Raw genomic sequence first — 15099 nt, 5'->3', positions numbered from 1 at the left:
TTACAGTACAGCTGTGTCATTTCACAAGTTCCTCTCAATGCTAATCGCAAGCCCATTTCCTCTTACAGAGTGAGAGATAGGGAAATACAGAAGTACGCGTGTATTTATAGTGTGCCTCTGACAGCACAGACAACAGCCTGACAAAACACTCCATCATCTCAAATACAGCTAGCCTGGATGACAGAGTCCTGGGAAGTTAAACAAGCACTTCAGTCATAAGAAACTGGGCCTGCTCTGCAAATACATGAGCTCTACCAAAACACACAGGGCATGGTGCTGCTGCTGCCTGGCTTGTGCCAAATGATTTCAGACATAGGCTTCCAACGCACCAGTGCTTTCACTTCACTCTGCCTTCCAAACCTAGCTCCCTGAGGGCAAGAATGTGGAGTCTGGTAGGAAGGTGGAGGACCCTCACTTGGCTAGCGAGGATGCGCCCTCTGCTGACATAAGAAATTTGTCTATCAGACTTGATCAGGATTTGGATTTGATACCGAGGCCTCCCAAATATGTCAGCTGTCAAATAGGCACAAATGGATTAGACCCGTGCATTACATAAAACACTGACCACAAAACGCTTTGTACAATCATCTTTTACTTGCTGCAGAACTTGTTTGGCTTTATTTGGGAAAAGACAAGGCAAACCCATAGTTTTTTTATAAATACCAGAGTCACAATCCCTCTTCCCCATATAGAAGAAAGTGGGGGTATATGGGAAGCAATAAGAGGTTGCTTCATGGTGTCTTGAAACGGCCTCTTGTGTTCTTCCAAGCACAAGATTCCAGGTCACTTTTGCAGCTAAGCTCATTCAGATAAATGTTGATTGAGCCTAGGGTGACTCCATCTGTCACATTTGCCAAGCGTAAAGATCCCTAAATAGGGACTTTTTTCACAAACAGAAATTCCTGTTCTCCATACGACTCTGTGTCTCAGCCTTTACTCTGAAGGAAGTCTTACTCAGAAGTCTGACAAGGTCTGTGACAGAGGACCAGAGGGTTAGCAGAGCCCTCAGAGACCTTTCCTAGATATTCCTCACTGATGCCTATTTAGTGGTATTCTTACAGATGAGACTCCACTCCTTCCTTGGTTATCTGTATCAATTCTTCACTATCTCAACTGCTGGGGGTTTTCCTCAATGTCTGAATGGAGATTTTCCTTTTCCAGGTCTTTCTCATGAGTTGCTGCTCAAATGACACATCCAGTCTCTCTGCAGGCAGAGCACCTGTCTGTGCTACCCGTTTCAGGTTAAACACTTTAACCTGAAACATTCTGGTTATGTCATGGTGCATTCTTTCTAAATCATACCTTTTTGTGATTTAATCTGTCACTGTGTTGTTTGGGGTTTCTAAAAGCTGCAGTCTCAGTACATTGTTCCTTTGCTCACGTAAGTCATACTGTTGTAAAGATCTTATTGCTATTAGAGGCACTAGTTGCTGATGAAGCCAATCATCCATCAGTTTGCAAATGAAAGACTCCATGTATTATCTAGCTGTGAAGCATACTTGAATTCAACAAATAGATTTTAAAATTATTAGAGACAGAAACTCAAATAGACCTAATAAAACTTCATGGTCCTTGGAACTAAAAGCAAAAATTTACCACTAAAAAGTGATCAAAACCCTTGTCTAACGTTTACAGTAGAAAATTTGCCTACTACGTCCAGGACTTGGAATGAACTGAAGATGCTCTGGATTCCCACAGCAGTGATGATCTAACTGGATTTCTGAGTTATATTTCTGTGAAGGCCCCCATAAGTCTTAAAAGGATGTTTGATGGACTGAGGAGCTTGTAGAATCCTCCTGTATGATGTCTTTTTTGATCCCTAATTCTTCAGGAAAATATACTTTTTTCCTTTTCTCCAATTAGATTAACCAAAAATACTGTTGTCACAGACAACAGTAACCCTCGAAGTGTAATTTGGAAGCCAAATTATCCCTTTATTACCTGCCTTGAGGACATAATGCTTCAGAGCTTGGAGCTATGATTAAAGACCAAGAACAGGATCACAGTTCTCTCTTCCTTCTGTCTCTACTTTGCTTCCCCCACCTCAGGTCTGAGGAAAGGAAGCCCCATCCCGAGCTGGAAGGCTTTATAGGGAACAAAGACAAAAGGACCTGCCAGGATTTCCCTCCCTGCAGGCGTCCTTTGTGCAGGTTTTCCTGCTTACCTGCTCCTACTGACTCAGTCTTTGTGCTGAGTCAGGATGACAGGGCCCTGCACAATAAATTGGTGATATGAGATGACCAGGGATAGGTACTCCTCAATAGAATATCTATAAATCCCTATACTAAAAAGTGGTTTAATGAAAACAGAAAAGGATGGTGACTCCACAATTTCACAAAAGCTCTTTTTTCTCACTTACCTGCATGAAAAGCCTTTGGAGGTATGAAACGTAAATCTAAACAAAGTGGCATCTAGCCAAAGGCTCCAGAATTTAGCATTGGTACTTATGCTACTCATTTTGTGTCAAAACACAAAATAACTTCCATCTAATGTTAGCTGAAGGCAACCACTTTTATAACACTTCTCTATATTGTTTCTATTTCATCCTCAAAGCTCAGCTGGTTCTTTTGCTGTTCCACTTTACAAGTCTAGTACAATTCTGTTCTTTAACACTGAGGTTTGGTTTCATTTACCACACACCACTGCAGGGAAATCAGCATTCATCCCCCTCAGACAGAAACATGCTGATGTGGCTGAATCATTCACAAGAGGCAAAAAGGTCCTTAAACACACAGTAGCTGTGGCAGGTGCAAGGGCGTGTGGACTGTGGATGGGGGTCTTTGTCCAGCCATTCCTAAAGAGCAGCACCAGGCACAGGAGAGAGGAAGAGCTGCATTTCTTTTACCTCTCCACAAAGGGGAGGAAGAGCTTTGTCAGAAAGACAAGATAACCTGCAATGTGTAAATCTGCTATAACTTACTATGTCCTCTCCCTTTCCGTTTCAAGAAGGGAAAGGTGCGTGATATCAGATGAGCAGAATTTGTCACAATATGACAATCTGCAGCAGAGCTGAATATGTTAGCTCAGTTTACTCTTCTTGTACAGGAGAATTTGCTGATGTATTTCTTCAGAAAATTCTTCTTTATTTCTGCTACTTCAGAATACAAGTTCCTGCAAGCACTGGAAAAAAATTGATCAACCACATTTATCTAAGAAAGGGGGACTAAGACGTGTTTATACCAAAAATTGGAACCATACAGCAGCTGCAAGGAAGGCAAAACTCTCAGTTACACCCACTCCATTGCTCCACAAGCCCTTGCAGAGATGGTTCTAACATGTTTGCTGCACTGTAAATGCCACAAACCACCTAATCTGCAGCAAAACACATGACATATCCATAAATATATGTCACTACAGCAAATCAAGCTGCATTTGCAGGGAAAATTATAACAAATGTTATATGTTCAAAATGATTGTCTGTATGGGAAAGATTATACACTCAAGTGATTTCCAAACAAGATAAAGACTGTCCAGCTGATATTTCAGTAAAAAAACACTTCTCATTCTGCACAGAGGCAGCGGGCTCAAAAGAATCAAAGTTTTAAATTGAGAGCTGGCAGGTGCACGCCTTAGCACAATTCCCTATATACAAAATCACACATATGGCTATTTTTAGAGCATGAGAGATTGTGGCTTTGCATGCCCATCTTGGAAAGAAACCCCAAACTACAACATTTCCAAATTTAGTACTGTGTTAAGAAATTAATCAAAGAGGGGCAAGCATAAGAATGCTATACAGGTACCACATGTCACCTTAGAATCTAAATGCTGTGGTTTGGCCATCTTAAATGAACAACCTTGTTCTGCCTCAAAATACATTTTTCATATTTAATGACTGTTGAGCTTTGCAGCAGGATTAATGCATTAGTGAGAAGGTCTGCAAAAATGTTAATACTTGAAAGCTTATGCAGTTGACGTATCATGCCTAGAGAGATCATATTGAGTAGGTGCAATCAACAGACCAAACACTTCTCTCCAGAGTGTTTTCTAGGTAATCTAGATCTGCATAAAGCATAGATCATGCTTTATCTGCATGTTATCTCTTAGCCTTCATTGAACACATCCACCCTCACCTCTCCCCTACAGCAGCTCCCCATCAGTGACACATGCAGGTTATGCTGGTGCAGCAGGGAAGGTCTATGCACAAGAAAGAGGTCTTGGAGGATGCATCTTGTACACATCTTGCAGGCTGTGTGAGACTTTCATAGTCTTAGGAAGAAAAGGAGGTGTAGAACTGCTGGGTACAGCTCACTCACCACTCCCTTCAAAAGCCCTGAGGCATTTGCCAGGGCACAGGTGTGTGCTCCAATCTTCCTACCCAAGGGAAGGGAATTAGCTTAATGTCCCTTGCTGACTCGACACAACAGACTGGAGCTGTTTCCCTCAGCTGCCAGGGGAATGAAAAGTAGATTTGAAGGACTGAAAAAAACCAAACCAAACACACACGCACAAAAAGAACCCAAACAAACCCCCCACCCTCCCCCCAAAACAAACAAACAAAACTACAGTTTTGTAGTTTAGAAAGACATTAAATATTGTAGTCCCACCCTTCAAATGTAGGTGTAGAGAAATGAGGAATTGACACAACTTTATCTTTTTGTTCCCAGAAACAAATTGCTGCTGTGGCTTAGGAGAAATAGGACTTTGTCCTAAGTCTATGATGATTTATTTAGCTTTGAATCTTGTAAATGTCAGCATGTTTACTCTGTGCTCCTGGAAAAACCACACCAACTCTTCTTTCTTCAGATATTTTGCTCCCTACAGAATATCAAGTGATTAACATCAGGTAATGTAGCAGCCTGAGAGCTGGGACCCATAGAAAATCCCCATAGGGACTGGAAGGGCCTGTTTCCCTAGCCAGGGCCCATCCCACAGCATCAAGCACCTCCATCCTTGGGCTGAGGTCAAGCCAGGTGCTCAACATGCAGGGCGAGGTCAGGGGCATCCAAGGGTGGAGATGTCTGTGGTGGAGCTGGAGAACAGCTGTCCTAAGCATAATTCAGGAAGGGCATGGGAACCAAAACTAAACTGAAACTAAACCATGGGCAGCCATTAAGGTGGGCAGCAACAGAACTAATCTCCCAGAAGGATTCAGCAAAGGCAAACCCTCCCTTGATCTATACTGATGAAGGGCATCTGGTGGGATCAGATGAGTAAATGTATTAACACAAGGAAAATTATTAGATCAATCAAAAGAAGGTCATTGCCTAAATTAAGAATTTCTTCTTCAGAAATGTTCTACTCTCACCATGTTACACTTGCATATGGTAAGACAGTTACTATGCATACACATTCCATAATATGATGCTTTTTTAGTTATCCCTCACATTTCCCCAATATTGGTCAGGGATGAAGTCCCAATCTGAGCTGTGTCCATAGAAAGATAATCATTCAGACAGAAATGATGAGGGAAAAAAACCCTCTCGTTATAGATCTGACCTCTCATGTACTTAGGAAGCTAATTGCAATCAATGTCTTCAGCTACACACAATTTACTACAACATGTTATGTCTGGCCCATGAAGCAAGTAAATCTGATCCCTGGCCATTACTCTTCACACACCACTTTAAGTGATGGTATCAGATTCTCCACAGGTTAGGCCTCTGTGATTTCATAGAGAATTACATTTAAACTTACAGAAAGGGCATTTATTGCCAGAAAAACTGCCAACAAGCCACAAAATGCAGCAGTTTCTGCAGAATGCAATGCAAAATGAGATTTCTCTTGTAGTGATGAAAAGAGATAAGGAGAAATGCACCAGGGGTGGATGTTGTTTGATTATTTTTCTTTTATTTGTTTAGTATTTTTGCAGAGATACACAGATCTGAGAGGCAGGGGTCATATCCTGCCCCTATATTTGTGGAAACCTGAATGGCTGAACACATTATAAAACCTGTGTTTAGCTGGACCCTAAGCAAGGAATATTCAGTAGGATTTTGGGGGTTTTCGGGCTTTTTTCCAGAGGTTTTCAGCAGAATATATTCTTTTGCTTAAAGTTCATAATAAAATTAAATCACTGAATAACTTGCATGCATAAGAAAATGCAACTGGGCAGTGCTGTATCTACAATTTACTTTGTTTACATTACGCCACCACGTGTACATTCCAGCTTTAGAGAAAGAAAGAACAGGTCAGGTCCAGTGCAACATGGATTAACCTAAATTCTCCTAACAAAACCATTAACTCTGCCATAATGTCCAGGCAAAAAAATTACTTGTGGCCCAAAAAAATTACTTGTGTCAGACATAAGGGTGCTACAGTTTTAACAGCAAACAAGAACAAATAAAAAAGAATGGAAAAGAGGCACAAACCTGCCTGGGTTAAAAGTAATCTCTTTAGAGATGGGAATGAGACAGGCTGAGAGTTGAATTATGGTAAATTGTTCAGTTTCAAAGACCTTTGTTGTTGAACAAAGAGCACCAGCCATGTGTAAAGAGTAGTATTGGACTTCAAGACAAGAGATTCTGATCTTATAGTGCAGTTACAGTGTAGGGGTTTTTTTTCTATTTAAATAAGAGGATTGCAACGAAGTGATTAAAATAATCCCAAGCGAAACCTTGACCTGCTGGTGTTGACTGTTGACCTCAGGTAGCAAGACAGAGACCCTCAGTCCAGGCATGGTGACTCTGACAGTCAAGAAAGCGACCCTCAGTCCAGGCACGGTGACTCAACGAAACCTTTTGCTGCACCGGGAGAGAGAAGAACCAGAAAGCCACGTCTTTGCTGCTCATCCTCCCCTCTTTCTAGGGCAGTTCTGGCTCCTCCGTGCTGCCACACAGATGTTTCAGCCCACCCCGGAGGGCTCGATCAACCCTTGGGAGGCCTTTCCCAGGTGGAAGATCAGAGGGTGATTTGGGAGATCTCCCCGCAGGTGAGGGGTCGGGGGTGGTTTGTGGGGGCTCCCCTCAGATGAGGGGATTTGGCTGGTGGTTTGGGGGGCTCCCCCCAGATGAGGGAGTCCGGGGTGGTTTGGGGGTTCCCCTCAGATGAGGGCTCGGGGGGTGGTTTGGGGGGCTCCCCCAGGTGAGGGGGGGGGGCTTCCCCAGGTGAGGGGTTCGGGGTGTGGTTTGGGGGCTCCCCTCAGCCGGGACCCCACGGAGGAGCCCGCGGGCGCTCCCGGCCCTTGCCGCTGTCCGCGCCCGTGGTGCTGAACGGCGGAGCCCGGCCCGGGCCCGTCTCGTTTCCTCCGGGACGAACTGCGGGATTAAGGCTGCAGTAATCGGGGCCGGATTAACTCCCTGGAAACCGGCAGCAATCTGAGCAGCTGCAAATGCCCCCCAACCCGGGATATGGGGCGGGGTGATGAAGTGGAGGCGGGGGGGAAGAGGGGGGAAAGACATCAACCGCCCAGATGCTACGCCGTGATTAATGGGAGGGAAAATAATCAAGTATCTCATCCGCTGCTTTTGGGAAGGGCTGGGCTGGCTGGAATCCGGCAGTCCCTCCTCTTCCTTCTCCCTCCTCCCCTTCCTCTCCCTCGCTCCCGGCCAGCCGCCTTTCCTCGGAGGGGCGAGACGAGCGCAGAGCCCGCAGGCCCCTCCGGCCGCAAGCGATGGGCGACATCCCCGGCCTCGTGAAAATCAGCGTCTCGCTCAAAATCCAGCCCAACGACGGGGCCGTCTATTTCAAGGTGGACGGGCAGCGCTTCGGTCAGAACCGCACCATCAAGCTGCTGACAGGGGCCAAGTACAAGATCGAGGTGTCCCTCCGACCCGGCACCGTCCAGGCCACGTAAGTGCGGCTGTCCTCCTCAGGGCGGCTCCCCCGGCCCTGCTCTCCCTCCCCGCTGCTTTATTTTTAGACGTTTAATGTTTTTTCCTGGCAGGCTGACAGCGCGGGGTTTCCGTGATTTCTCCCTCCCCGCCCTTTTTCTTCGGTGGCCCCGTTTCTGGGTCCCTCTCCGGCTGTTCCCTGTGCTCCGCCTGGCTGGCCTGGGGGGAGGCCACGGTTGGGAATCGCTGCCTTCCCTCTCGCTCCCCACCCTCTCCCGGAGATTTTTCAAGCCCAGCTCCTTTTCTCCCTCCTTCCCCGCGGCGGAAGAAGCCCCACCTACACAATGCCCAAGCCTCGCTGCGGCGTGAGGCAGAGACAGGGACCAGATGGGGAACCAGCTCTAGGTGGAGGAGCAGCCCCGCCGAAGAGACCCGACCAACCTCTCCCTGTCCTTTCGAAATCAGATCCCGCCTGCCTCTCCTTTCTACTCCTTCCCTGGGTGACTGCAGAGCCCTGGCATATTTCAGTAGCCCCAATGAGTCAGCAGCACATGCAGGTCTGCTAAAATCCCTGAAGCTTTTCCCCAGCACAGAGGCTACCAGGCTGCAAACCCATGTGCTGGCTCCAAACTGCCAAGGAAGGGGAAATTCGGGGCTGTGAAAGGCTGGATCCTGTCTTTTTGTAGGACCATGGGCATCGGCGGTGTTAATGTCCCACTGGAAGAAAAATCACGGGATGCACAAGTGGCCTCTTACACAGGGATCTACGACACAGAAGGGGTGCCCCACACCAAAAGTGGGGAGAGACAGCCCATCCAAGTCAACATGCAGGTATGTGGTTCTCCAAGCCTGGCATGACAGGATGAGGGAAGGCAGCAGGGGGTTAACTCCCAGAGAGAGTGTGGTGAAATATTCCAGGGCAAAGTCTGGTCGCAGCTGCTGCCTTCCTCTTTGCTTTGTGTCACTAAGGTCGCTGGCCAGAACATAGCTGGAAAATACAAGTCCTGCTGCCTTCTCTCCCAAGAAAACAGCAAGGGCCAGAAGGAGGAATAAGGTTTTCCAGAGACCTGCAAAACCCTTTGGGCTGCTAGCAGAAAGACTTGTGCGCTGAGCATCCCACCCCTTCTATAGGACATACTATACATATCAGGCAGCTCCCATCGAGGTTCTTGGCTAGAAATCCAATCCCTTGGCATACAGGGACTCTCTTTTGCCTGGCAGCACCATTTTTTTGGCACAGAGCATGCCCTAAGCACAAGGGGTGATAGCTCTCCCCTTCCATCTGTCACCTTCAGCATGCCTGTGGACTTGCCAGAGACTAGAAGCATGCAGGAGGACACCCAAGGCTGTCTTCTCTTTTCCCATATGTTTCCATCAACTGCACCCACAAACCTAAGTTCATATTTAAGTGGCTCATCATCCCAGTCTTAAAGAGAGGCTCCATGACCCCAAAGTGAGATGACAAAAGCTCCAGCCCACAAGACAGCAGAGCTGACAAAAGACATGAAGAGCAGCAGGCAGATTTCCACAGCACTCTTTGAGTGGTATGCTCAGTTTTGGCAGGTTTTTTTCCTTCTCCTGATTATAGCTATGAGGGATTCCTACTGTATATTCCATGTCTTCTCTACCAAAAAAAGAAATCAAGGCAGTAAGCCATCTTTGTCTGAAGCTCTCTTAAGAGTCTGTTGCAGCTTAAACAAGCCCACCAGATTTCAGAATTTTATGACATTTGCTTACTGCGCACAAGATTTCATATTGCTCTTCAGTATTTTTTCTCTGGAATCATAGTTCAGCATAGTAATCCCCTTCTGAATAAGAACTGTAACATCTCCATTTGGTGTTTCTAATAATTACAGTGTGCCTAACTTAATTTTGGAGACCCACATCACATCACATTACTATTTCAAATCTTAGGTTATTAAGACTAATATGGAGTATTACGTTAATCACTTTTATATACAGCCACCTCCTTTTAAAACCCAGGAAAACCAAACACAGTATTGTTTCACAACAAGCTGCACATAGCTGCTGGATGCCACTGTTGTAGTTATAGTTCACCTTGCACTAGGAGGAGAAAGGACAGCATTCCCAAAAAGACATCTGCTTTGACTAAGGCATCCCTGTTTTGTTGGTCACCTTCACCCTTAAGTGCAGCACTGATGTGAACTCTGAAAATCTAGAAGTTTAACTTTTCCTTTGGACAAAACCACATCAAATCACGGATGAAATGTAAGGGGGGGGTCTGACTTTCAGTTACAAGCTCTGACATGGTTTGTTGCAGCATCAGAATGAGTAGCCACAATATTTGCCCAAAGAGCTGCTTTTACAGATCAGATCCTGGGATATTAACCATGAAGCTAATAGGATTTTCAAGCATTAAGCAGGTCCTTAATTCCTTTTAGGAACTGATCTTGATAGATAGGTTCATCAGTACAGACTTAGATACCCACAAATGATACTTTTAAATATTAAATATAGGCAACTCAGTAGGGATTTTCATGTTTAACTCATCATTTAGCTCCTTAGCCAAGCACAGCTGTACTAGATTTAGGGAACAAGCCTCAGATACCCCAGTCTGCTTTGGATACCTACTTCCTGAATCTTCAAAACTGAGCTTATTTCAAACAGCTTTAAATTTTCCTATTTCCTTCAACTATGAGGAACTTCTGCCTCCACTTCCTTTTCTAGAACAGACAGAATCCTGATGCATCCTATGGCAATAATAAGGACACTATCTTAGGCATAAAAACTGAATTCACATTAGAAATAGATTGTGAGATCAGTCCTGCAGTCAAAAACAAGTCTGATACTGCCAATCTAGTATCTGAATGACTTAAGGTCCATTAAGATACATAAGAACTTATTTCCTAACTGCTTTGAAACTTTAAACAAATAATTCTTTGTGTTGCTGCTTTAACTGGCTAGTAGACATCTGACCCATGACAGCCAGAGTTTATACATGTTAAACAGAAATCCTGTTTCTGAATTCCAGACTCTGATTATATGTTTCTGTTATCTGGTTGGTCAATCATGCACACTATCCAGAAACTGCTAAACTGTCTGGCAAATGGTGCAAACTAAGTTAGAAGCCTGCCTTTGGGCCTCATTTTATTCTTGATCAGACAAGGCTAAGATAGAATAAAGAAGCTAGAACTGTATCCACAGTAATAACTATAAAATAATCTCAGCATGCAAATGTAGAGGGAGTGATTAAATAACTATTTACTCCTACAGCACCAGATGATAGAGAAGAGCAGACAGGGAAATACACGTAGCCTGAAGCCTGACCTGAAAAGAGCAGGTCTATTCTTCCTCCCTGGGGATGCCCATATATAAGCTCAGTGGAGTAGCCAGGATTCAGCTGTAGGAGCCATGGGAATTGAGGGAAGCTCTGAGGGTGCAGAATGTTCATTATGCCACAGAGCTTCTGCTAAGTACCAGGCTGGGGAAGCCACATGGTAGTAGAAAAGTTCTGCAATTAATTTTTTCCTTCTCCTGGAAACCCACAGCAGTCAAACTGCTCAGGGTAGCTCAGCAAACTGGGTCATTGAAGGAAAATTAAATTTGCTTTCTTCATCTATCTTTTTGAAATTCAGATCCTTCATACATGAATGAAATGAAATTATGCTCTTGTGTCATATCACCTGCTACAAATATTACTAGAAATGCCTTTTCTTCCTTAGTTTCCACACTGAGGGTGGCTGATTCTCCTCTGACAAGTTTTGTGGACTGTGCACAGTAATATCCTCTGTGCTTAACCTTTACTGTCTTGCATTATGAGTGTAACAGGACTACTATCAAAGACAATTGATTTTAAAAAAGTCCTTAATTAAGGTTTTAGTTGCTGGGAGAGATAAAATAGCCCGTACATCTGATTCTTTCTTAGTCAAAGGAAGTGGCAGAAATGTTTCAGTTACTCCTTCAAGGTAACACTTGTAACTGGAGCCGAATAAAACCCCTCCACTTACAGCACACAGCAACTTCTGCTATTGTCAAGACTAAATTTAACTTACCACAGTGGGCGGAGGGAAGGTTTCAAGTAATGGATGTTACACAGCAGCACCTTACAAACCAAATCTTGAATTTCAAAAAAACAACAATTGTGTCCTTCTGAAAAATCCGGATACAGAAGACTCTGCTTGTAAATCAGGAAAAATTTCTCTGTAAAATGGTTTTCATACTGACTTTGCAAGTGTGATTATAGCAGGCAGATGATCAAAGATCAGCTCCCAGGCACATAATAAGAATGGAAAACAGTCAAGTGAGGAAGCTGTCATTAACGTGAGTGATGGAAATACTGAAAGGGAGAAAATACTGAAGAATGGTGCCATTCAGTAGCACTAAATTCACTATCTAGTATCTTCCAACAACATAAGACAATCAAAAAGCTATACTGGCTTAGGACCAATGGCAATACATACAGGCTTCAGACCCACACTTGAGATTCTCTGCTATGTCTTAAGGCATAGGAACTCAAATTTTCCATTACTATTAAAACTGAAATCAGAATTTATGCTTGAAAGCCTCACCAAGGTTTTTCTGATGTTGTCGAGGTGTCTAGGAGTGACTTAAAAAATTTATTTTTCAGAACTTTTTTATTATAGCCATAGAACTTTTATTTTAGCCACAGTCTCATTCACTTCAAAGCTGCATGCACAGACAATTTGAAGTCAATGTCTCACTACTTCACTGTATTAGACACTTATTTGCTAAACAAGCTGATTATCTCTTTATTCGCTCCTATTACTCAGCTGCACTATCACAATCCAACTAGCAGTTACAGATATGCACACAGAAATTCTCTTGCTGAAGTCTCATTTAAAATGTGGAATAGAATCCCAGAAAAGTAGTAAGTGGTGTGCAAGAGCAGCACATCTCAGTCAAAACAGTACAAATGCAAAACTCCAAAATACAGATACATTAAAAGTTTCAGACTGAGAAGAATCTTCCCAATCGGAACTGCAGCGTCTAGGTATGGTACAAAGGTAAAGTGATGGTCTGTATCACTGCAGATCTACAATGTATACAAGCTGTGTCATATTAAGAAAGATTATGGCTTTGATTCTTGTTGTTAGTAACCTTTATCCATGTGGCAACTTGAATATTTTTACTCCCCCGCCTATCCCAGATGCGAGTGCAAGAGGACAGTACATGCAGGATCTGAGCCTTCATGTATTATGTATGGCTAAACATTTCTGATTGCTAGAGCAGGTTTCACAGGTCTTCGATTTATTGATCTGAGGAACAATGATCCTTATACCTGGTGTTTTATGTTCTGCAGCTTCACAAATGTTGTTTCTCAGGATGAGAGAGAAACCAACAAAATAATCAGCTCACTAACACTGGTATTCCCTCTTCCTCACAGTTTAATGACATTGGCGTTTTTGAGACAGTCTGGCAAGTCAAATTCTACAACTACCACAAACGGGATCATTGCCAATGGGGAAACAGCTTTGGCAGTATTGAGTACGAATGCAAACCAAACGAAACACGCAGTCTCATGTGGATCAATAAAGAGACCTTCCACTGAAGAGATGGGAAACCAATACTGCTGGACAATCTCCCTAAAGAAAAATCTACCTTTTTAAACCAGCAAGAAGCCTTAACAAAGGCATACTGTAACACTGCTTTGTCCATAAGGTTCCAGCAACTACATTGTATATACAGGTGGTGCCACTATAATGTTTGCCTATTACTGTATTTTAAGTTTACCATGGCATCTGCAACATTCTTTGTCTGTCACCCTGAGAATACTGAAAGGTTCATGGTAAAGGATTATCTGATAGCTTGGTAGGAAGTCATATCATAATACTGTTGTAAGTATTTGGATTATTCTGACTAGATGTAACAACTTTTGTGAAGTGTTTTGCTTCATTGCTTAGAATTTGGATTAACATCACATTGGTGATTTCTGTATTTACATTTGTGTTTGCTCCAAAATCGGTGTGTTCCTTCAAGCATTTTGTCGTACTGTCCTCCCCGTGGACACCAAAAATTAAAAATATGGTTACTTGTAGGTTTAGCTAAATGGCAGCTAATGCACTGTTGGTATTGTGTTTTCATACCAAGGGATTTGGGAACTCATTCTCCCTTTTGTTAAGTGCTGTAAGATATTCTGTGAAATTTGCTAATTTACCAAATCTCCTAAAGAGGATTCTTTTTTGTTAAGTTTCCCAGTCTTTGAAATAGCATTAGGAAATGGTGTAAAACATGATGAAGGAGAAGCAATAAATAAGTTGTGTTATCCAAGACATCTAACAACGTAGCTAAGACCTATCTTAAGATCATACAGTATCCTTGAGAGATACAGCAGCCATACTTAATTTATTTCCTAGAGTAAGAGTTCTGATATTAAACTCCATTTTTATTTTAATGGCACATTGCTGAGATCAGTTAAATCTTACAAATCAATTTTCAAGCCTGACCACTGTATTCATTGGCAAGATTTCTGACCACCAAGCACTCAGTAGTGTAAAGGGTGCAGATCACAGTGCATGTTTATACATGCACTGCAGTCTTTCAAATAAAGATAAGCATGCAAGCATTTGAATCATTACAACTAAAGGTGCTTCATAAACACTAGATCAGTGTTTAACACAAACAGACTACACAAAACAGACACATCTTTTATTTCTGTGAAGACAGGGAAGCAAGGAAACAACTACACTTGTCCTGTCCCCAGCTTGGGTTGAAGTAAGCTGTCAGTTCCTGCATATCTGTTATTCCCTTTGTGAATAATTTGTAAATTGTATATGTAAATGGTAAACATGACTTTTGATCTTTGTAATAAAGGACTTAAACAATTTCTTCTCTACTATGGCCATCTAAATGAGCTGAAAACACTGTATTAAAAAAGGCAGTGGTTTTAGAGAATCAGACAGTAGAGGGTATGTAGCCAGTGGTTTCTGAGAATGCAGTCCAAAGTACCTTCTGTTCTTCACCCAAAGCTACTGTTTCTAGGAAACACAGATCCAGTGTGCTAAAATGCAGATGGTTAATGTGATAACACTCACAACAACTTATTAATACGCAGTTTGTTCCAGCAATATAGTGTGAAAAGTAATGATTTAGGACAGAATTGAATTAGCAAGGAAATACTTTCTTCCACTGAATTATTAATCAAAAGGCTTTACTAGTTTTCTAGCTTTACTAGATTTCTACAGCCAGAAGAACTGACAGTGGCACTGAGGTAATACAGCTGTGGAACGGTGAGCTAGCCAGCTGCATCTCCATTCTAAGGCAACATTATATGGGCAAATTTTACTGAAATGAAAATCTAGAAATAATCTTCTCCATTAACTTCTTTCCTAGACTTTTCCTAGCAAGAATCCTTCAAAATGAAAAAACTGACCAAACTGAAATCTGCATTTCAGGCAGAAGCACTACT

General features: G+C 43.0%; 1 protein-coding gene across 1 annotated transcript; it reads left to right on the top strand.

The window, feature by feature from the left end:
* The first annotated feature begins 7453 nt into the window (after positions 1 to 7453).
* CNRIP1 (cannabinoid receptor interacting protein 1) lies at positions 7454 to 14517 on the top strand. The gene is made up of 3 exons (XM_041404355.1): positions 7454 to 7731; positions 8399 to 8543; positions 13078 to 14517. The coding sequence occupies exons 1-3, from the start codon at positions 7553 to 7555 to the stop codon at positions 13240 to 13242; spliced, it is 489 nt and encodes a 162-aa protein (XP_041260289.1). The 5' UTR covers positions 7454 to 7552; the 3' UTR covers positions 13243 to 14517.
* Positions 14518 to 15099: the final 582 nt, after the last annotated feature.

Source organism: Onychostruthus taczanowskii, unplaced genomic scaffold (genome assembly GCF_017590055.1).
Source record: "Onychostruthus taczanowskii isolate IOZ18803 unplaced genomic scaffold, ASM1759005v1 scaffold21, whole genome shotgun sequence".
In the NCBI taxonomy this organism is placed as follows: domain Eukaryota; kingdom Metazoa; phylum Chordata; class Aves; order Passeriformes; family Passeridae; genus Onychostruthus; species Onychostruthus taczanowskii.
The sequence above is the reverse complement of the archived record's forward strand: the minus strand, read 5'-3'. Positions and strand labels throughout refer to the sequence as shown.

Excerpts from the sequence above, each read along its gene's own strand:
- CNRIP1 (XM_041404355.1), top strand. The coding sequence starts at position 7,553 with ATGGGCGACATCCCCGGCCTCGTGAAAATCAGCGTCTCGCTCAAAATC. Across the intron at positions 7,732-8,398 it reads CCCGGCACCGTCCAGGCCAC|GACCATGGGCATCGGCGGTG; the intron begins GTAAGTGCGGCT and ends GTCTTTTTGTAG. Across the intron at positions 8,544-13,077 it reads CCATCCAAGTCAACATGCAG|TTTAATGACATTGGCGTTTT; the intron begins GTATGTGGTTCT and ends TCTTCCTCACAG.